At 48.4% G+C, this 23,392-nt stretch overlaps 1 protein-coding gene across 1 annotated transcript in view; it reads right to left on the bottom strand.

Moving 5' to 3' along the window:
• Positions 1 to 23,392, bottom strand: part of LOC135190255 (collagen alpha-1(XXVII) chain-like) — a 170,223-nt gene that overhangs the window by 63,394 nt on the left and 83,437 nt on the right. The window contains 9 exon segments of the mRNA XM_064171406.1: positions 2,031 to 2,084; positions 10,157 to 10,201; positions 11,610 to 11,663; positions 13,342 to 13,386; positions 15,803 to 15,856; positions 16,161 to 16,214; positions 18,600 to 18,653; positions 18,801 to 18,854; positions 19,539 to 19,592. Coding sequence (XP_064027476.1) covers positions 2,031 to 2,084; positions 10,157 to 10,201; positions 11,610 to 11,663; positions 13,342 to 13,386; positions 15,803 to 15,856; positions 16,161 to 16,214; positions 18,600 to 18,653; positions 18,801 to 18,854; positions 19,539 to 19,592 — 468 coding nt within the window.

Genomic DNA, 23,392 nt, shown 5'->3' with positions numbered 1-23,392 from the left:
CCCTGCAACCCATCCCACAAGAGGAGATGAGGTGAGCACCATCACAACCTGCTGATGAAAGGACAAGCTGAAGGCGTAGCTCTAGCTACAGGACATCAACTGATCCCTTTTGGAGGCAGTGGCAGTTCCCCACCAGGGCTTTGTGTACTCTGCCTTGCAGCCCCAGTAATGCACTGGGAGTTAGGTGTGTTAAGTCGTGTGCTTGGGAGGATGAGGAAGGAGGAGTTAGCAAATGGTGCCAAGTAGTTTACGCCCAAAATCTGACCTACCTTCCAACAGCCACAACGTAAGGGGAAATGTTTTCTGGGCTCTAAGCAGCTTATTAGAAACAAACCCCAGAGTTTGTGTTGTCACCAGTTGGCCCTTGTAAACCAATGTAAGGGTTTTTTTCCCCTCCTGAATGCATGGATTTTATTAAGTCTGTATTAAGTGCATTGTTCTCTTTGATAATCTTTGGATTCTACTGGCTTCAACCTTAAGTTTTGCAGCTCTCAAGACAGAGATTGCTGACTCAGCTATGTCTAATGGAAGTGTATTTCCCACTTCATTTATCTCATAGGAAGCTGCAGGATGCTATGCCAACTGGAGGCCTGGTTGTGGTTTTGATTTGATGATAGTTATTTCTGTCATCCATAAGTCTGTCCTGGTAGAGAAGTGGTCTGATGCAAATCACAGCTGTGCAGAGGATCTCCTAGGGCAGATTTTCAAAGGACAGCCTGGGTTTGCCTTAACACCGGTGTAATCATGGTGTTACAGAGCCCATCTGCAAGATGAGCAGAGCTCATGTGCTCAGGTCATTGGCATGGAAGTCACAGGGCCAGATGTGAATTTGCTGGAGCAGGGAAAAAGATCTTCCCACGTCTCCTGCATGGCAAACTCCTTATTCCTCATTCAATTCATGGCTGCAGCTGCCATTGAGACAGCTCACTCAGGCACCAATTTTCTGTCTAACCAATTTGGACACATCACAGACTCCTTATCCCTCTGTTTCCCTTCTGTAAAACGCAGCCCACACCATGTCAGTCGTTTTAGTGCTTTTGTGCCTGCTCCTGCTCCACCAGAGGAGTGCAAAGGGCTTCCCAAAGGCTGCTGCAGACAGGCAGTAAAACGCATTTGCAGAGAGCACACTGTAACTGTCACAGAGTCCTGACATCATTACCCAGAGGACAGGGCTTGAAGTAATAAAAACACAAGAGAAAACTGATGTGCAGAACGCATCATTTTATGCTCTTTACTATCTTTATGGCTGGACTGTGAATAATTAAACCACCAATGAAAACCAGCAGTCTGCAGATGAGACCCAATGAATGACATAGATGATTTGTCTTTGGAAGCTCTCCCTGAATAAAATTTGACACTCTAACAGGAAACAAATTAATGTCCATTTACATTTTTTATGGAAAATAAAGCCATTTTTCTTCCTGCAAGCAGCATGCATCTGTACTGTACACAAGAGGGCACCAGCCCTTAGTGGTGTGCCCGGAGCAACCATATGGGCAGCCGGATGGGATGGTCTTCATCAAACGAAAAGGCAAATGCTTGGACCAGCTTCTGCTCAGATAGGCAGGTGGCTGCTCTCTTCTACCTTCTCTGTACCTGAGAAATTGCTGAGATCTCCTGTTCAGTGCAGGCTCAGTCCCAGTCTTGTGTGACCCCAGTGGGCAACTCAGCCTGGACTTGTGAGCACATCTCTGCACAAGTCTGTCTGTAACCTGAACTACTTGGACTCCTCCCCTGACCAGGAACACAGTTCCCTCCTTCCCAGAAAGCCCAGGACTGTTCAGTACAAGTTTTCTGGCAGATTATGAATGAATAAAGCTGAAATTTCCAGAGAATATTTGATAGCATCTCCTTGGAGGGCAAGTGCATACTAATTCCTAAAAGTGAAGTGAATGACTTTTGCCTGGCCTGAGATGAGCTCAGACACCTTAGATGTGCTGCATTCCCAGCTGGGAGGAAATTTAAATCTCCACAATATTCCTCCCACCCTGCAGAAGTTACCACAAGCAACTCATTGTGAGCAATCTTACCTTCTCTCCTGCTATCCCGGGCTCCCCTACAGGACCAATGAACCCCATGAGACCCTGAGAAAAGAGAAAAGCACAATTAATTTTCACTTTCATTTGCTGAGAAAGTAAACCAGCTTCTCTGGTCCAACTTGCTGGTTGAAAGAGCACAGCATCCCTTCTACAGCGCTCAGTAATTCCTACTGGCTACCAGCACGGACAGAGTTGCTCCCGGCCATGGGAATGTCTCACTCCACAGCTGGTTCTGCTTTAGGCGCCAGCTGGAATGGCAGTGCTGGGATCTGCTAGAGCAGCCACGGCACGTGGGATCGGGGATGAGTGAAGCACGTTTGGGAGCAAGGCTGAGGCCACAGCCAGGCTTTCCCCTAGACATCAGCACAGCTTCCCCAGCAGCATCGCTAGCAGCAGCTCCTGGGTTGCACAGTCTGAGCGCTGCCATCGTCTTCACTGCTGTACTGGGCAGATTTCCTCTGGGCTAACCTGAGCTGCCTCAGACTCTCGTGCCAACTCATTTTGATCCAGAAAGGGTCATGCCATTGGGATGTCAATAGGAAACACAGGTCTGCAGACACAGCCAGTGGGTCAGCAGGGCAGCAGATCCATCACACTGCTCAGAAACTCTCTTGGAAAAAAACCCTCAGTCTAAGCTCAGGATTTAACAGCGTTTGGGAAAATGAAGAAACAAACAGACTGCTTTTAATTAGGAAGATGGGAACAGATGCAATCTCAAGATAAGATTCCTGAGAATTAAAACACAGCAGCCTCCCTACCAATGGCAGTGGGTTGCTGGCTCTAGAGATGTAAATCCTCCCTGCCATAGTAGGTGCCCTCTCTCACTGCAAGACTCTCACAGCCTTGTCTCTAGACCCAGCAAGGGTCCCCGGGAGTTAGGTATCTGTATTTAGTTCCTCCAATGAATCTGCAACTAAAAGGATTCATCTCCTGTAAAACTCTTCATAAGCTGCCCCCAGCTAGTACAGGGATGACAAATGAAGCTAGATCTCAGCTTGTTTGATTTAGGTACCAGGAGGTGTGCTGAGCACAGTGGAGAGAGGAGATGGGTTCTCCAGTGATACCACCCTACTCCTCCTCGTTTTCAGAATAACTTGAAGCCTTCATAATAAATTGCAAAGTTCCTCCATGGAAATGCATCTCCTCTTCTCATTTCAACATCAAAGAAGTTTTTGAATGGCACACTCAAGAAAACATTCAGCATTAACAAACACAATGAGAAAAAAGCTACACTAGCAAGGCGACTTCTGTAGTGTGGTCTCAGAAACGGGAGAGCTTTTCACCTTGCTATCTCCTTTCTGGGGACCAGCAAGAAAGGAAGCAAAGGTTCCCTCTCCACTCCTGCTCCGCTGCTTCTTCCGTTTCCAGCTGGCCTGACACATTTGCAGTCTGTGCATTGCTGCAGTTCTGTGCCTGGACAAAGCGATACCAGGGGGTCACAAGGGGAGCATCCAAGCATCACAGCGAAGACTACTCAGGTTGTGCATCGTCTCCTGTCACCAAAAGCCTCTCTCCCTTTATGAAGTCACACTCACAATGTAAAGCTGTAGCACAATACAACCAGTCCCATTGCTACTCCCATATGTGTGAGGCTCAGCAGATCCATTCAGAGACACAAACCACAACTGGGTCACTGTCCAGTGACTTTTAGAGGGCACAGTTTCTGACGTTGACTCCAAACACCAAGAGACTTCATGCATTAAAATTCCTCATGTGATGCAATTAAACAACATCCTTTGAACGCTAGTGGAGAGAGGAGATCCTCAATGAGGCGTGCTGATGGGCTCAACAAAAGCATCTCTTGTGTGGATGCTCAGCTGGCTTCACCTCTTGCAGGGAGCAGCCACACACGCTCTGCTCTGAGTGGCTGTTTACGTCTCAACATGTGAGCAACATCCAGGTGAAAAGTACGGGGGCAAAAAACTCATGAGAGAAGGCAGAGAGCTCAGTGGCTATGCTGGAGCTGGAATTAGATGCCTCCATTAGAAATTCATCCAGAGATGATGTCCCAGGAAACTGGCTTAATGGAAATACTGACTAACCTTGGGAAGGCAGCTGCTGCCAGGAAAGCTCTGCTATCCCATCAGAGGCTTGATGTCACCAACCCTTCTGACATCAGCACTGAAATGACCTTTGCTGTGTCTGAAGCTGAAGCAGTGCTGGTGCACAGGTGTGCTACAGTGGTCAGGCTGCATGGACAATACATGTGTGGGAGCAAAGCAGCAGTGAGCTCACAGCAGAGTGTGCAGGCCAGGAGCCAAAGGGAGAGCAGGTAAATTTGCAATATTGCATGTCAAGGCTGCCACTGGGTGACACTGCTGAAGGCTGCTGAGTCAATTACCCTTTCCTTGGACACAAGGCAGGTTTAGATTGGATATTAGTAAAAAAATCTTTACTGAAAAGGTGTTCAGGCATTGGAACAGGCTGCTCAGGGAGGTGGTGGAGTCGCTGTCTCTGGAGGTGTTCAAAAAACATGTAGACATGGCACTTTAGAACGTGGTTTAATGGCTGTGGTGGTGTTAAGTTGATGGTTGGACTTGATGGTCTTAGAGGTCTTTTCCAGCTGAAACAATTCTATGATTTTAAGTGCAGATACAGAACTGAAAACTGTATCCAGTTACTGGAGTTTTGCAGTAGCTCAAGGCCATAAAGAAGGTAAATGTTAAGGCAGAGGAGAGAACAGTAAAGCAATGAGATGGAACAAAGAAGTGCACTACTAGGCAAAAACAGATACTAAAGCAAGAAAGACTGAATTTATTCCTGTGTTTCCAATTTCTCAGAACTGCCAAGCTCACTCTCTCTCCCTGAGAAGATGCTCTCTAAGATATTTCTGGGTTACTTGGGTCAGTCCTTGCAGAAGAAAAGAGATTTGCTCTTGCAGCAAATGTGGCCATTGTTCAGAACAAGGCTCTTTCAAAAACACCATTGAAAGGCAAAGAACACTCAAATGTGGCTTGAAATTACCCTTCTGGTACCCTTCATGGCAGCACCATCTCCCACCCTACAAAGTGTCTAAGGAATCTGGATCATGAAGCAAGACATACTGCTTGTGTTTTCTAGCCAGCCCAAGTGGTGCTCTAGAGATGGTTCTTAGAGCACTGATCATCCCCAAAGCAGCCCCCAAGCCCATTGACCTCCTGAGACCCCTCTCACTGTCGTGGGTGTGCCATCTGTTATCACAGCCAATGCGAGCTGGGTAGAGGCAAACACTGCAGGGCATACATCAGGATGGGCGAGGAGCACAGCCCAAATTTCTGGCCTGGTTTTCACTCCAAACCTGGGGAAAATTCTGTCTGTCTGTCAAGTTTCTACTCAAAAGATGTCACTACTCTCCACCTATCCAACAAGAGGAGCATCCCATGGTGTGACCATGATGGAGTTGGGACTGAAGTGAGACAGCAGAGCAGGGACCCTGTGACATGGCCAGGCTTCCAGCACAGTAGCTCCATAGTGTTTGCAGCCAATACTGTCTGCTCTGGGCAACATTAACTAAGATTGCTGTGTCTGCAAGCAGACACAAATCGAGATAGATATGTCTAGGCAAAAAAAGTCTCCATAAATTATTGGGAGTGTATGAAACAACTGGGAGAGATTGGGTAATGATCTTCTTTGGCAGCCAAAACAGGATAGACACTGAAGGGAGCACAAACAGCAAAAGATTCAGCTTTCAAGAACCAGAGAAGTCACTGGTGGCAAACATGAAATCACAGCAGCCCTGAGTTGTGGCCATCACACTAAAATGGCTGTGGCAGAACACATTTTGCCCAGGTTCCCAGCCCTGCATGGCACAGCACTGCAGGCAGCGTGTGTAATGATGCTCGCCAAGTCCCAGCAGCGGTGGCTGCCCGGATAAAGGCCCACACTGTACAGCAAAGAATGCAAAACGTTTCTGTGAGAGGGGGGAGTTCAGCATGTCGCTCATGATTCAGTCTGCTGCAGTCCCCGGCCAAGGGCACGGCGGAAAAGGGATGGAGACTGTTAAAGAGTTGCTGGGGGCTTAGAGGGAAGGAAAGGGGGGGACCGGAGGGTTGTAATTCCTAACTCTGGTCTGGCTTACTCCATTTACTGTCCTGCTCTGTCATAATTAAGCCCCCCCCTCTTGGCTGCATCAACAGAGGGCAAGTCCGCAATGAAGCCTTGCATAAAGCATAGCCCATTTGAGCGACAGAAGCGAGGGGCGAGCGCAGCGTGAGCAGGGTCTCGCAGGGACGGCACCGCCAGTCGCTCCCAGCGGGAACCGAGCGCGGCCTCTCTCTCTTGCTGGTTCGCCAGAACTCAAAACAAAACAAACCCGGGACAAAGGACGGGAGGGAGTAAATGTACAATCCTCCCATTCAGATGAAAGAAAGGGAAAGTAAAACAGTAAATATCGCAGTTTAAGGGAGGACGCTCTGACCCGCAAAGAAAAGCCATCCGCTTTAACCCTCTCTGCTCCAGGCTCCCTTGCGGCCCGGGGCTGTGCCGGGGTCCCACTGCCCTCTGAGGAGTGGGGGATGGAAAGGTGGAGACGCGTTCAGAAAACACGGAGCAAGAGGCTGTGTGCACCACAGTGCCTGCACATCCCTGAAGGAGAGGTCTCTGCAGGGGAATGCATGGGGAGAGGCACTGCTCGGGGAGGTGGGAAATGCTGGTGCAGTTCCTGGTGACTCGCTTGACCTCGATCAAGTCAATCCACATCTCCACACGTCAGACCCCGCCTGCGAAACTGGCACTACAGCACATGCTTTGTAAGAGCACCACGAGGAGGATGCTCGAAGGATGCAAGTGATGGCCTTGGTTTCCTTTGACAAATGATTGCAGAATAATTATCTGGCAGAGTGGGACCATCTGCCCCTTCCTGGAAGGAAGAGATACCCCCAAGGGGCCATGGAGCCCCTGCCCTTTCCAGCACAGTGCGAGGGGTGCGTGGCTGACCCAGAGATCACCATGTGAGTGAGCAGGGCTGTCACATCCTGTGCAGCAGGAGGGATTTTGGCTATGCCAGGACCACCTCATTGCCATTGTGGACATAGCTCAACTGCAGCCTCTCTCAGCTCTTCGCTAATATTTTCAGCCTCTGGTGCAGAGCAGGAGGGTCCATGGCATGCTTCCCCAGCTTGCTATCCTGTCTGCTGTGGGGTGTTGCTTCTCCTGCAGGACTGCCTGACCTTCAACATGGACATTTTGGTGGTACCTTCTTGCCCTACCTTCCCAGCTCTAGAAGAGCCCCATATTCGTCTTCATATTCTTCTGCTTCCATCTACTGGCAAGGAAGGGTTAAACCACACATTTCCAGGGTACAGGGGAGCCCAACAGCTGGAGTCCTTCCAGCATATGAAGACAACAAGCATCTTATGAATGAACTTCCTGAGACAGTGTCCTTGCAATGGAAAAACAGCACATCAGGGACTGCCCTGTCTCATTTTTCCAAGTGAAAGCTCAAGTGCTGCTGGCAACCTTACAGAAACTCCCAAGTTTGCCTAAACAGATATCCTTAAGAAAGAGAAGGGAGCTTCAATGAGAGGGATGGCTGATCTTTTCTCCTGCTGAGGGTTTGCTCTCAGAAGGAACCCCTACTGAGGGCAGAAGAGGAAGTCTGAAAAGTTTGGCCACTGTTACTCGTTCCCATGGACTAGAGAGCACCAAGGGCTCCTCAAGAGAAAACAGGAGCAAGGGGAAGGTGTATTTTAGTCTCAGGTGACCTGGGTAGCTCCACCTCAGACATCTGCAAAAAAACAACCCAGCTCCAACACCAAATGCTTAGGTGGAGGCAGGAATGAAAACCCAGCACTCCAACGTTGCTCAGCAAAGGTGTGATGGGAGAGGAGGTTAATTTCTCACTAATCTGGTGTGAGATTTTTTGTTCTTGTGACTTGACTGCTACTGAAATGGAAATTCTTTTTGGGTGATATTCCTAGACAAAGACTAATTGACTAAGAATAATACAAGCAGCTTTCACACTGCTGTGCTGATTTTGGTGTCAGCAGAGGCCAGCTGTGTTTTCTTTTTGGTGAGCAGTGCCTACAGTTTTAGTCCAAGGTCAGTCCTGAGGGACGTTAAAGAATAATAATCCTAATGATGCTTTGCCCTGCAAGGACAATGTCTTATTAAGGATCTTAATGCACTTCTAAACTACTCGTTTTTAACTGTAACAGTATCCACAGATGCCACCTGTGGTGGTAGGCTTGATGGGGCAAACGTGGGCTTGTCCATGCCCAGACATGTTTGCCTGCCCCCCCTCCTTCTGTGCTGGGGAAGCAACCTTGGGAGGGGAGGGCACAAGCCCTGGCTTTGCCTAATGTGGTGAGGCCTGGCACAGTGCCATTCCCATTGGCTAATCGATGCACAATGCCCCACTAGTCGTGGGCTGGATACTGATAAAAGGGATGAGCAGGTAGCAGGAGGCTGCTGCCCCTCATTTTGCATCCCGAATTTGCCTGCAGAGCTGACCAGGAACAGGCTCCAAATGCCTGCACATGGTCGCCTTGCACAGCCCCCAGCGTGACACTGTGTTGGGACCATGCACACCTCAGGACATCCTGCCTGCCCCTGAAAGTCTTCCTGCTAGGACTGCAAGTCCTGGAGATACACAGATCATGAGAGGAGCCGGGGACAAGGTCAGGGATTGTCTGCCTCCTTGCAACAGAAGCCTGGGAGAAATCAAGTCTCAGTGGCCAATGGGACAGACTTCCTCCTGCTTTGGGTGCTGTCTGATTTATAATTGTGTGAGTAAATACTTAAAAGCCTCTTCCAGTACAATATTTGCCTTTGCCACTGTAAGAAATAAGTGATCCAGTTTTGCCTGTGCCCTGCCTGTACACATTTCCAATCTCTGCATTGTTTTGAACCTGTGAGTAAGTTTCTGGGGAGTTTTAATGTTAATAAACAGTTTTCATAGTTACTAACAACCATTGCCTGGGTAGCAAAATTAATACAGATTGTTAATTTTGCATAGTCCTGCACACCAGCTGAAATCACTGCTCAGAGCTGTCTCATGCTTGCCACAGAAGGGGAAACTCAGTCACAGAGCACTGCAAGGTGTTGCCTGAGATCATGCAGAATCTGATAGAGCTGCAACTAGAACTCAGATGTGTGGAAGAACTTTGCTTCTTCATCTGTTTGCTCCTTATGCAGTTAACTGTTAACCACAAAACAGAAACAGCTCTAATTTCCACACAGGAATTACTGTTCTTGATAGGTACTGAAACTTATCAGCTTGCTGGAACTGGAAGGGACCCATCTTGGGTTTGTGGATGTGCTCGGTCAGAAACTCATGGAGGAAGCATGCTCCATCGAGGGGAAAGAAGAGCCAGAGTGGCTGACAAGCTAAACAAAATCTAACCAAACTTGTTGACCACTGGTCAAGGAAAGAGCAGCTGTGTCATGAAGCAGCCAGGGCCAGCTGCTGCAGCCAGCTTGGTGTGGTCATTTAGGAACACAGAGAACATGTTGGAGGTTCTGTGGCTGCAATTTCAGGGCTGGTGGTGGACAAGTTGGTTGCTTCAATCACAGAGGCATGGGGACAACTGTTTCTTTTTCCTTGATGCTTGTGGTTCCCTAAAACCTACAGGGCTGATGCACATTTCCTGCTACCCCAGCAGCATGTTCTCTCTTGCATGACAACGACACTCTGTGCCTCTCTTTTCCAGGGCCTGGTTTCTTCATCTGCCATCTCTCATGCTCTCTAAAAAGATTCAGTGGGACTCAAAACAGCACAGCACCCAAAGCAGAGGATGTACTGTAAAACCTACATAGGCAAAGCCTGGAAATTGCCCTTTTAGAGATAAGAGCAATACACAGACATTCAGCCTCTTTCCTGACTGTGGGTTTGCCTCCTTGAGAAGCACAGCCAGCTCTAAGTGCTGTCCTGCTGCCAGGACTGGCAGCACATCCACCTGCACTGTGACTTTATCACAGCACTGTGACTGTGCAGAAACCTTCAGTTTAAAACAGACACCATGGTCACTATCAGTGCTCTTCACCAAGGGCTTCGGCCAGACTAGAAGCACCCCAGCTGGAGCACCAGGACTATGGACAGGTTTGAGGTGGCCAGAAGCCCCTGGCCACTGCCCTCTGATCATCTAGGTGACATTGTCTGTAGGAGGCTATCCAAAAGACAAGGAGAACAAAGAGTTTACCTGCTCACCAACTTTCCCCGGTCGGCCACGGTTTCCTGGCTCACCCTGCAAGGAGAGACAAAGCACACAGGTCACTTGGTGCTCCCAGCCAGACTCAGTAGATGACTGATTCTTTGCACACCCACGATCTGGGCTGCTCAGTGTGAGTCATGGAAAATCAGGGAACCCCCAACATTTTGCAGACCCAGCTGTGGCTTGAAAGATATTCCAAAGCAAGAACCACAGCTGACACAAACATGAAGCAAACACTTGCTGCTCTGGAGCAGAACGCCCCAGAAGCAGCTGGTCCTGCTGTGGTGAAAATTGCTTCATAAAACCAAGCTCAGGTAGTGAAACATAAGCTGTCCACTTTCTTGTGGCACATCCTGGTTGCTTTATCCCCATGTTTAATAAGGCCTGAGTTCTCATCAGAGATATGCCTGAAGCTGGGGTGCTTCTGACCCATAACATTCCAACCTGAAAGGCCAAGTAAATCAGACAGACGAAGACAGAAGTGTATCAGCAGCAGGAAAGAGAAGGAAGGACTCTGATTATCCAAGGGATATGAGGAGCACCTAGGCAAAGCAAGAGTACAGATGCCATGGGGAGGTGTAGATCCTGAATGCCAGAGGAGAAGGGATCCAAGAGAACTCAGGAGAATAAAAGACAACCCAAACATTCCCAGGAAGTGTTGCACCCTGATTCTGCTCTTGCAAAATCTAACACAGGCACATTACTCCCACATGAAGGCCAGAGAAAGCACCTATTGTGAGAGAAACCACGGTGCAGGATGAGAGAAACTCAGAGAATGAGAAAAGTGAGAGGTGAAGAGAAAAGCAAGAGAAGAAGGAGAATTTCAAACCCACATGGGATAAGGGCAGCTGTGGCAGCACACGAAGGCTGGTGGAGCGTCCCTGGACAGGCCATCCAGAGACCACACTCCCTGCTAACCAGTATTGTCTCTGGGTGATGGCAGCTGCGTTTTCTCAGTAGGCAGATACTCCAGATGTGCTGCCAGACCACATTTTTGCTATTTACTGTTTGAAGAGGTTGTTTTTGTTGGGTTTTCTCTTTCCTTTTGAGTGTGGGTTTGTGGAGCACGCTGCCCTGGCTCCTGCTGCTCGTTAGGCAGCAGAGATAGGAATGATGTGCATTGTTTTAGAACAAAACCATGGAGAAGCAATGGAAAATAAGATGAGCTGATGGAGGGGCGAGTTGGTTAGTATCAAAGGAGGGGCACACTTGTTTATAATAAAGCACATGGCTTAAAGAATGCACCATCATTCTTTTGGCTGAAGAAACCAAGCAGAGACCTCAAAATGCAGAGAAAAGGAGAAATCCTGAGTTCCCCTTGTCCTCTGTGGAAGAAATACCCTAGGCTTGAAGCACTGTAGAGTTGAGAAAATGTATTTCCCTCTTCCTCTCGTCTCTTCTACCCACTGCTTCCCTGATCATGAACGAAATGTTTCCTTACCTTCAGACCATCTGGACCAGGTCTTCCTGCAAATCCCTTGCGGCCAGATCGCCCCTGAAATACATGGAAACCCAACAAACATGGAAACCCAGGAAACATGGAAACCCAACAGACATGGACACCCAGCAGACATGGACACCCAACAGACATGGACACCCAGCAAACATGGACACCCAGCAGACATGGACACCCAGCAAACATGGACACTCAGCAGACATAGACACCCAGCAGACAAGGACACCCAGCAGACATGGACACCCAGCAGACATGGACACCCAGCAAACATGGACACTCAGCAGACATAGACACCCAGCAGACAAGGACACCCAGCAGACATGGACACCCAGCAAACATGGACACGCAGCAAACATGGACACCCAGCAGACATGGACACCCAGCAGACATGGACACCCAGCAGACAAGGACACCCAGCAGACAAGGACACCCAGCAAACATGGACACCCAGCAGACATGGACACCCAGCAGACATGGACACCCAGCAGACATGGACACCCAGAAACATGGACACCCAGCAAACAAGGACACCCAGCAGACAAGGACACCCAGCAAACGTGGACACCCAGCAGACATGGACACCCAGCAGACAAGGACACCCAGCAGACAAGGACACCCAGCAAACATGAAGAGCTTGCAGCTGCCCTCAGTCACCGCAGGGTGTCTATGAACCTATCTGATGCAGCTTACAGACTGTTCCCCATGATATCAGGCTAGGAGAGGTGGTGTAGCCCTTACATTCTTATGGGACTCCATCCCTGGTATTCAGAGAGGATTTAGGTGTAGGACTGTCCCTACAGTGAGGGAAGCCAGGCTGTCATTAAGAGCTACAGTTCAGAGAAGCAGAAATGAATCTGCAGACCAAAAGGTTCATGCTGAGTCTTCCCTTTGGCTAGAAGAACACTCATGGTGCTGGACCCAGGCACTGAAGATCTGAATTTATTACACTGCTTCAGAAAGGAATAAAAGCATCTACCAGAAGACAGTGGAGGAAATGCAAGATAAAGCATTTATTTTCTGATCCACCTAGGAGCTCCAGCAGTCACCAATTTTCAAGCTATCTTCCTCTCCTGCAATGACAGTTGCTGTATGCTACAAAACCCTGAGCTGGCCAGCCCAAGGACATGAGAATATTCTGTGTTGTGCTTCTGTGAAATGTCACTGTGTTCAGAGTCATGTGGAGGTTGGAAAGGACTCTCTCTGGTCTGTTTTCTTCCCCATGCTTTTCTCTCTAACCATTGAAAAATACCACAAATCAAGGAAGAGACATCAGGGCTGATTACAGAGATGGTTTCCAGTCAGAGTGCTCTACTACTGAAATGCTAGGTGAGAGTTCAAGGTTTGAGGCTTTAAGCAAGTAATAAAATCAGAGTCCCTCTCAACACTCTGGACAAGACACTTCCTCGACTTTCAGCCATCCTGCATCAAGCAGTTGTATCAAGCCCTGGACAAGATTGTTTCTTAGAAGGGAGGTAGTAGAGATGCTGTCCCTGAAGGTGTTCAAGAAAAGCCTGGATGAGGCACTTAGTGCCATGGTCTAGTTGATTGGATAGGGGTGGGAGATAATTTGGACTGGATGATCTTGAAGGTCTCTTCCAGCCTGGTTGATTCTATGACTCTATCATTCTCTAAACCAGGAGGTCTGAAGCTTAATGTCAACTGAACGACAAATCCATTGCAGGGCCAACAGAACTGGTAGTAAAGGACTGAAACCTACCTCTGGGCCAGGGACTCCTGGTGGTCCTAAGGGTCCTTCATCTCCCTGAGGTGAAAAGGAATGAAAATAAAAGACTTAGTAGTGTCAAAATTTGGAGTCATCTTACAGCAAGAACAAAAGGTCTGCAGTATGAGCAGCAGTTAACCACGGGCTGTGTGCTCAGCTGTCACATTCTAACCACTGAGCCCTTCTCAGTCTTAGAGCAGGCAGCTCAGCATCTCTGAGGTTTCTCACCTCCCTTCCCCATCTCAGGAAAAAAAATCTCTCATCAAGTCCTGCAGTAAAAGCTATTCAAAGGTTGCCCAAAGTCAATGTCAGTGCCAGCTGATTGTGCCTATCATGGGCTGGAGTTGGCCTGTGTTCCCTGGACACATTCACATGGCTCTGCTTCATTTGATTTGGCACAGATGTGAATGCTGTAGAGCTTCCTCTCTCTCTCACCCACCCTCCCTTCCTTCCTTCCTTCCTTCCTTCCTTCCTTCCTTCCTTCCTTCCTTCCTTCCTTCCTTCCTTCCTTCCTTCCTTCCTTCCTTCCTTCCTCCCTCCCTCCCTCCCTCCTTTCTCTCTCTTTCTCTTTCTTCCTTTCTCTCTCCTTCCCTTCCTTTCTTCTTTCCTCTCTTTCTCTTCCTTCCTTTCTTCTTTTTTCCCTTACTCTTCTCTTCTCTTCTCTTCTCTTCTCTTCTCTTCTCTTCTCTTCTCTTCTCTTCTCTTCTCTTCTCTTCTCTTCTCTTCTCTTCTCTTCTCTTCTCTTCTCTTCTCTTCTCTTCTCTTCTCTTCTCTTCTCTTCTCTTCTCTTCTCTTCTCTTCTCTTCTCTTCTCCCCCCACAAAAAGGGTGTTGCAAAATTTCCCACAGAACCATTTGGCAACTGCATGAAGGTTTCCCTTTTGCTTTCAAACGGGACTGCACATGCTGCAGGATGGAGCTATCTCAAAATCTCACGCAGCAGTTGGACTCGGTCCTTTCCCTTGGCTCTACACCAATTTCTAGTATGATAGGATCAGATCTACAGTTTCTAGGAGACCTTCAATTAAGCCTCACAAAAATTATCTCAAGTGCCTAAAAGCAACTGCCAAGAGAGAAATTAAAAGCGCCCTTGGCAGCCGCAGTTCTGGCTGTTCTCATTTAGGTGGTCAGCCGTGGTAATGAAGTGGCACGAGCTGGCAGGATGAAGATGGACTGGAAGTCAGGAACCCAGCTCAATGAGCTCAGACAAACCACCCACAATATGCCACATTTCCAAAGAAGGTGTAATCCACAGCCCTGTCCTTGGGTAACAGCAGCGGTGAAGGCACAGCGGTGTGGTCTGGTACGCACTTAAAAGTCCTTCAGCACAGCTCTTGTCAAACTCCATGTCCATGTCTTCAGTCTTACTTTTTACACTCACTAACTAGAGTAAATTGAAGGCAGCTTGGTCATGCCTGCCTGAACCTGGAATGCAGGGCTTGCATTCCCTTTGTAAATAGCCTAGAATAATTTCCCCCCTATTTCAGTGCAAATAAATGAGCTAATTTGCACTAATCCTATTTGGAGAAGCAAAAAGAGTTCCCAGGAAAAGTTAAGAATTATCAGTGCTATCAGAAGGAGCTCCTGCAGTCAGTGCTAACTGCACAATGTCTCATGGCTCTGGACAAACAGCTCACACTGAGCTGATAAGAAACTGCTCAAGTTGCAGCAGGACAAGCAGAGGACTCTTATGTCTTCTCTGCTGCTATGGAATACTTGCAGCTAGGACAGGCAGAGGACTCTAATGTCTTCTCTGCTGCTATGGAATACTTGCAGCTAGGACAGGCAGAGGACTCTTATGTCTTCTCTGCTGCTATGGAATACTTGCAGGTAGGACAGGCAGAGGACTCTAATGTCTTCTCTGCTGCTATGGAATACTTGCAGCTAGGACAGGCAGAGGACTCTTATGTCTTCTCTGCTGCTATGGAATACTTGCAGCTCCAGGGCTATTAAATCAAAGCCAATTGTCCTGTCTCAGTGACTGCCAATGGAATGAAGCTTCAAGTTTGCAGGTGAAGTGGTTAAGTGAAAGATGTGAGGTGCTGGGGCACAGGGATCTTTGCAGAACAGCAATCTCGGTTTCTGTGCTTTTTGTACAAACACTTTAAAGTGGCAGAAAGCAAAAGCCAGGTCAGGACATGCCTGTGCATGGAAAAGGGCACTGACACCCATCCTTGGTGTGTGTGGGTGGGGAGGAGCAGACTTTAAAAGAAAGGCCAATGCAGAGTTCAGGGTCAGCAGATGCCAGAAGTGATTAGAAGCAAAGATCACAGAACTGCAGCTTTAGGGGAAGCTGCTCCTCTGCTGGTCTCTGATCATGGAATATAAGCATCTGCTTGCAGATTCAGAGGGACTGGAGGATTTCAAGTCACAGGCACTATTTCAGCATGAATTCATCTTCAAAATTCAACATTATTTCTTTAAATCCAATCTGCCTTTGGTCTGAGGACACTCACCTCTTGTCCAGGCAGTCCTCTTGGGCCAGGTAAACCTCGTGCTCCTGGCTTTCCCTGAGAAAGAGCCAAAGGAAAAGACACTCAGAAAATAGACACCGAGCTCAGAAGGGCAATGAAAACGAGAAAGCCTCTTTCACAGCCACGGGACATCATCCAATGTCAATCTAGTTAAAAAAAAACCCAACAAACTGAAAAAAAAAGAAAACCCTGCACTTGGAGGGACCTCAAGCCAAACAGACCAAGTTGAAAGGTTTGCCAGGACAATCTTTAGGAATCTCCAGGGCTTTTTCTCTCCCCTCGTCCCACTGTTTTCCCTGGCTGCTTCCCACCCCACGGTGATCTTCCCTGCTCCACTTACCTTCAGGCCTTCAGGACCATTTTCTCCTGGTGGGCCAATGTCACCCGGGAAGCCCTGAAGAAAAGGAGAATCGGTCAGGGTGCAGAGACGCACTTTGGCAGCCAGCTTCAGAGGACAGCCTGAGTGAGGGCAGTGCCTGTGCGCAGGACACCGAGCGGCTGCTGGAGGCAGCGGAGCAGGACAAGGGCAGCAGTGCTGCTATGGGCTTGCGTCCGGAGCAGCCTTTCCCAGCAGCTCCCTTCAGGTCCATCTTCTCAGCAGCTTCATTGCTGCCAAGGCCTCCCTGTCATCGCACAGCTAAAGCCGGCAGTTTGGGTTTTAGTTAATCTTTGTGAGTCAGCGCATAAGCGCCGAGCTCCGCAGGGGGACCGCACGCCGCGGCGCAGGGCAGGCAGCTCGCAGCTCGCAGAGGCGCTGACATGCTCGCTAGCTGCTGCCTTCGGCCAGGCAGGGGCTCCCTGCCACCCACCAGCCCTGCGCCGAGCAGACAAAGCAATCCGTAGTTACTTCCAACAGCAACAAAGAGGAAGGATTGCTCGGTGGCAGAGATCTTCCAGACCCAACGACATACCGAACACTGAGGAGGGGAGCAGAGATCAGCAGTTGTGCTGGAAGTGGTTCTCCAGCATCTTGCAAATGTTGTCTGGTTGCTTATGAGGGAGAAAAGTAATGATGTGCTGGGGGAAGCTGATCCTCCCACTGTGGCAGTTTATTTGGTAAGGGCAGTAAGAGTCTTTTTCTACACGAAACAGGATTGGAGTGGGGTGGGGGAAGGAGAATTTGGGGGAAAAAAAACCAAACCCAAACCTCTCCACAGTATCCAGGACAAAAAGTGGAAGGAAAAAACCAGGAAATCATGAGATGCAGAGTCATGAACCCTTCTTGATCCTTCCTACCTCATCATTGCTCACATACCATCATATTAGAATCATAGAATCAGTCAGGGTTGGAAGGGACCACAAGGATTGCCTAACTCCAACCCCCCTGCCATGGGCAGGGACACCTCACAGTAGATCAGGCTGTCTAGAGCCTCATCCAGCTTGGCCTTAAACACCTCCAGGGATAGGGTTTTGACCACTTCCCTGGGCAACTCATTCTGGGGTCTTACCACCCTCATGGTGAAGAACTTCTTCCTAACATCCAATCTGAATCTACTAATTTCTAGCTTTGTTCCATTCCCCCTGCCCTGTGCTTTCACTACCTGACAGCCTAAAAAGTCCCTCTCCAGCTTTCTTGTAGGCCCCCTTAAGCCACTGAAGGTCACAACAAGGTCACCTCAGAGCCTTTTCTCCAAACTGCACAGCCCCAATTCCCTCAGTCTCTCGTCACAGGAGAAGTGTTGCAGCCCTCTGATCATCCTTGTGGCCCTATTCTAGCAGGGAAGTGAAACCCTAGGCTGAGAAGAGGAGGGTAGGTGGGAATTAAGATGTAAGATTCATGAAATGAGTGTTCTGCTCTGCAAAAGCAGGTGAAGAACAGGGCCAGAGAGTAATGTGATGAGTACAAAGACCAGTGTCTGCAGAGACTGGCTGGTTTCTTGGTGACTTGGAGACAGTCTGGGGCTCTATTCCACTAGCTTTTGTCACATCTTTTGGAAGCCCCTTTTATTTTTCTAGTGGCTTGAGATCTTCTGTCTGCAAAATGACAGGATGCTCTGCTTTGCAAAATGGGGAGAAGCTGCTGGTAGTGATAAGCTGTTTGCCAGGTTAGAGGCAACCTTTGGGAACTGACCTTTCTAAGCAAGAATAGAACAAGCTGTTACACATAGGGCTTTTACAAGAACATTGGGAAGAAAAAGGCTTGGAATGGTAGTTGGAGACTAGGAAACCTGAATGCAGGGTGGTTAGAGGATACAGTCTCCCAGTTTGAACAAAAGTGGACCTCAGTTCATTAAGTGACAGCAAATCCTACAGCACAGCAAAGCTGTTCTGCGTCCCTATTGTGCCACTGTCCTAAAGCAACCCATCTGGCTGTTGTTAGCAGAGGCTTTGACCCCAGAACACACCAGTTTGGGGTAGGTAAATGCATCAGGTGTCATGGTGAGCAGTAGCAGTGGCAGCCATCCCCTCCCTCTGCCAAGCCGGGTGGGTGCCCATGTGGGAGGCACCGTTTGGCTCCTGCTCTCTGTGTGAATTAGCAACAGCTCCATGCGTATGCCTCCTAGCCAAAGCCCTGTGTGGGCCTGTCTGTGCACGGCTGGAGAGCTGAAAACCTCCAGCAGAGAAAGGAGATAGGCATCTCTGACAGTCTCTAAAGTGCCACATGGGTGCTTATCAGAGAACTGATTCTCAGCGGGTGGCAAGTGGCAGACATTGAATAACTGCTGCTGCAGTGGCAAAACGAGAAGGGAGAGGAGTTACTGTGTGGGTGTGCTGGAGAAAGGGTGCTGCAGAAGTTACAGCAGACAGGAAACACACGAGGAGCAGGTGTGGGACATACCTCAGGGCCAGGTGGTCCTGGAAACCCAACAGGACCTTTGTCGCCGACTTTTCCCTGCAGAAAAGAACAAAAACCATGGAGAGGAATGAGCTGGCTCCTGGCTTGCCTGTCGGAACAGCACACCCCCGCCAGGCTGTCTTTCCAGCTGGGCACTGAACCTTTACAAAGGGAGATGAGGGAGCAAGATGCTTGATGACTTACCAAGGGGCCTGGCTTCCCTCGTGGCCCAGGGACCCCAGGCAGACCCTGGCTGCCCTGAAAGACACACATCTTCTCAGCAAACACAATCGATCATGAAAAGAACCCTCAGTCCCCCAGGCTCCAGCTCCTCTGCAGCAGAGAGAGGACCACTTTCTGAGGGCTGCACTGAGCCCTACAAGGAGCTGGGCCAGTTGCACCAATGTCAGCGAGATGTTTCAGCTAAAGCCAGGGCTGCATTTAGCCCCGAAGGACACATGAGCTGTTGCAGTCCGCTGTGGCTCAGAGCCACGTCGGCCCCAGAGCAGCACTAAGTATGCTGTTAGTCAGCTGAAGGCAGTATCATGTTGTAGTCACAGGGGAGAAGTCACTTGCTAAGAAGTTCTACACGGTGTTAAGTGCTTCACTGGGTCAGGGTTTAAGTTGCTGCACCCAGCAGACAAAGCCTGCAAGTCTGCAGCGCTGGACCACACACATTGACACCCACCCCTATCGGTCCCAGCCCATCCCTGCCCATTTCTGCATGGAGACATGGCCCCTTTCACAGAAAGCCTCCAGCAGCAGTGGGCTGGCATGATTCTGTCAACTGGCATGGCTTTCATAGAGGCTCAGCATACCCAAAAGAAGAACTACCTGACAACAGGCTCCAGCTCCTGGTGGCTTAAGATGAGCTGAGAAGCTGGTGGCCATGCAGACTGCTGTGTAAGGGGTTAAAATGATGGAGCAAAGAAAAGTAATTACCTTGTCTCCTTGGAAGCCGATATCTCCTGGAACACCTGCTCCTCCCTGATCACCCTGGGTACACATCACCAGAGAGTCACAATAGGCAACAGCAATGGCCACAATGCCCTGGCAGATGCTAGATGGTGCATTGCACAGCAAAAGTCTCAACACTGTCCACATTCAAAACTGAACTGCTGCCAGAATGTAGATGATATTAACTATAACAACAATCCTGAAGGAAGTATTTGCCTCCCAACACTGATTTTAAAGTGAGAAATGGTACTGTAGGAGAGAGAAAAATATGAATTCCTAAGCATTGTGTTTCTACAGGAGTTACAAGAAGAGAGACAATGTTCCTCTGGCTAACAGCAGCCGTGAAGGTGGTGAAGTGTTAAAATTCAGCTGAACAGAAGAGCTAGTTTAGCTTTCAGTGAATGGACCTCTTCTCTCACAAGGCTCTATAGAAAAGAAAACAATACTCATGGATTCTGTGAGCATATCCTGGAGTGCTGGCATCAAAGATCAATGCTCTTCCATAAGAAAACAAGAGTAACTTCCAGGAATGCTTTAGTGTCATCTCGCTGCCAATATTTAGGCTGAGATTTCCTCACAGGGGTAGGCTGGAGTTCACTGGGATGGGGATCCCATCTTTGAGCACACCATCACTGACAATGTTGTTTAAGCTATCCTTCTTACCTCTCTTTCAAGCACTGTGACAGATTGTGACTGCCTGGGTAGAAGTGTCCCTGCAGGCATTGTTTGGAGCAGTGGGCTCTCTTGCATTGCCTCGCAGCCCTGTTGTGAGCAGGCTGGTGGACAAGATGACCTCTTGATGTCCTTTCCAACCTCATTTATTTAATAACTTACTTAAACAAAGGAGAAGTCAATGAGGGGGCAGAGAAAGGAAAATTCTGCTTGGGAAGTCAAAGGAGGAATGGCTATAAAAACTTGTCCAATGACAAGACCCAACAGAAACAGCTGTCAGAGGAGCTCTGTCCCATGCACAGCACATGCCTCTGAACTTGGCTGCCTAGTAAGAGAACAAGCCAGACCAGAGCAGAGAGCTATATGCTTAAACACAGTCCACATGGAAGACATATGGATCGCTGCCACAGAGCCAAAGTCTACAAAGAGACGACAGAGGAAGTCTACTGCTATTCGAGCAGAACCCACCCAGTTGTTATCAGAGAGCTGAAATAGTTCTAACTACTTCAGTACCATGCAGGACATAATGAAGATGTGGATGGTTGAGGCTTGTGCTAGGAAAAGACTTTCTGGAGACCATTTTCTCACAAGAAAGATAATGACCAACTCTGCAGAGTCAACGATGGAAACGTTCCATGGAGTCATGCTAAATCTGCTTGAATATTGGGGTGGATGTTCCCAGGACATTTCATTCAAAACAAATCTTTTCCAAAGCAAAATGGAAACATTGCTCTTACAAAAAGAAAAAAAAAAAACCCTGAATTCATTTTGCTCATTTGGGTTTTAACCTAAAATATTTTAATTTGAGTCAAACAACCAATATTTTGTTTCATCTAAGCTATTTTCCATCCATCCTTTTTTTTCCCCCCCTTCCTCCCTCTTTTTTTCTTTTGGCAATGTGAGCAAATGGAAACAATCAGCTATTTGCACAGCTCCAGTTCAGATGAACCTCAAGTATGAGATACAATGGAGAAGACAAAAAACCCTACTGTATGACCCAGTTCATTTCCACCATTGCCAAATGTCTCTCATCTTTTCTGATTTTTCTACTCATTTTATCTAGTCCATGGCTTAAACCACTGAAACCCACTCTAATTCTGGCTCTTCTCAGAAGACAGCAGGAAAACAACTTTTCCTGAGAGGTTTGCTCTGAAAACTCCTTCTCAAAGGGTCCAAACAGAAAAAGAAAGCATTTTAGTAGTTTTCCATGAAGTAATTTTCTACCTGGACAAAATAATTGAGCACTGAAATACTACTTTAGAAGAAATAGCTACTAGAAGGAAAGAGTTTCTGGAGCAGAGCAATAGGCAGGAACAAAGCTTTAACCCTGACCTTTAAGTAAAGTGGGATAGTGACCACATGACAAACAGTTTTCAAACAACTCTGAGATACAGGCACTAGAGAGGTAAGAAGGAAGCAGGAAAGACAAAACATCTTTATCTTTAGCTGAGCTCTACTCAAGATGTTCACATGCTGCTGCAGTAGCACGGCATGAAGGATCCATCTGCAAAGGCCATTAATATCTCAAACCAAAACTGAGGACTGGAGCATCTCCTTTCACCTGCCTTGAGCACAGTGAAGCTGTGACCCAGGGGGCATGTCTGTAAGGTGAGGGACAAAATAAGGAGGAAAGAGGTCAGGGGTGTTTGAAAAAGTGATGCAGAGATGATGAAAAAAGACTGCAAGGACTTTCCTCATGGGGAGGAGGAGGAATGCACAACCTGAAATTACGAACAGGCTCTGCCCAGGGGATGTTGCCTGTGTCATGTTTCACCTATAAAAAGAGATGCAGCTTTGGAGACCCTGAGGCACTTCTTAACACCAGGCACAGAAGAGGGGCTGGGAGGGAAGTGACAGATTTGCAAGTGCAAGATGTGTTTGCTGTCTGTAGTGTACAGATGGGCAAAAACCTCATTTTACTCTTGTCTGGACATCTCTTTTCCCAAGACTTTCTGCTTAGCAATACAAAGAGGAGCTAACACTGAAAAAATACTTGAGGTATTTTCCTGAGCTCCATCCTTCACAAGCTACAGATGTCCTGATTCATAAAACTCCTTTATGTGAACAAGCAGCTAGGATTTCCTCCACTTCCTCCACCTTTCCTCTGCACTCATCACATCACATGGGCTGTTTAAGGCCACTCCTTATTTCAAGGTTATGCAGTATCTCAGAATCCCTGCAAGCTGGGGGTTGGAAGGGACCTCTGGAGGTTGTCTGGTCCTATCTGCCCTGCTAAAGCAGGTTCACCCAAAGCAAGTTGCCCAGGATCATGTCCAGTTGGGTTTTCAATCTCCCCAGGGAAGGAGATTCCACAACCTCTCTGGGCAGCCTGCTCTAGGGCTGCAGCACCCAGTAATTCCACTTCTCCCTGTAAGAGCAGACACAACCCTCTCTGCCCCTCCTCCTTGCCTCCATAAACACATTTAACTAGACTCAGAAGGATGACACATTTTGTGGGCAAACCAAAGCTGTGAAAACATCCTTCAGTTCTGCGGTACCAGGCTTTTGTGGGGGACGCTGATGGGGCTGGTGAGCACTGGTGTGCTCTGTACTTGTCTGTCTAGCTGCTAGATAGAAAGCTGTGATTTCTCCAGGAGGAGTGGGAGAGTGTCCTGTGTTCAAGTCTATGCCTGGCCTCCACCATGTCATGCATTGGGATTAATGAGCTGCACCTTGCAGAGCACTGAGCAAGGCTTTCTGCTGTCTGGGCTCTGTCTCAGCTCACACAGCATGCAGCACTCCTGGAGAATGCACTGTAGGAAAGTAGCACCAGCTTGGAAGTCTGAAGCAATTTGATCTTCAAAGAGAGCTCAGGGAACCTCATATGCTCATAGAGTGGAACACTGGCATAGGTGTGCTTGAGACATGATGATGTGTGGGGAACAGCTTGCTGCACAGCGGCTGGACTGTCAGCCCCCACTAGTTAGCTGAATTCACCCTTCTAATTGCATCTTCAACATCCAGCAGAGAGGGAGAGAGGGGAACTCTGTCACTTGCAAGGTGAAGAGGCAAACTGCATACAACCATGGTCTGGAAATGCTTCAGGAATGGCAAGAGGCAAACTTCCAGATCCACAGACACAGGGAAGAGGGACAAGATTCAGGCAGGCTGTTTATGTTTCTGGTCATAGCAGTAAGACTGTTTTGTCTGAAGGAGATAATGCACAA

Source organism: Pogoniulus pusillus, chromosome 35, assembly GCF_015220805.1.
Source record: "Pogoniulus pusillus isolate bPogPus1 chromosome 35, bPogPus1.pri, whole genome shotgun sequence".
Lineage (NCBI taxonomy): Eukaryota > Metazoa > Chordata > Aves > Piciformes > Lybiidae > Pogoniulus > Pogoniulus pusillus.
Note: the sequence above shows the minus strand (reverse complement) of the source record. Positions and strands in the feature narration are given on the sequence as shown.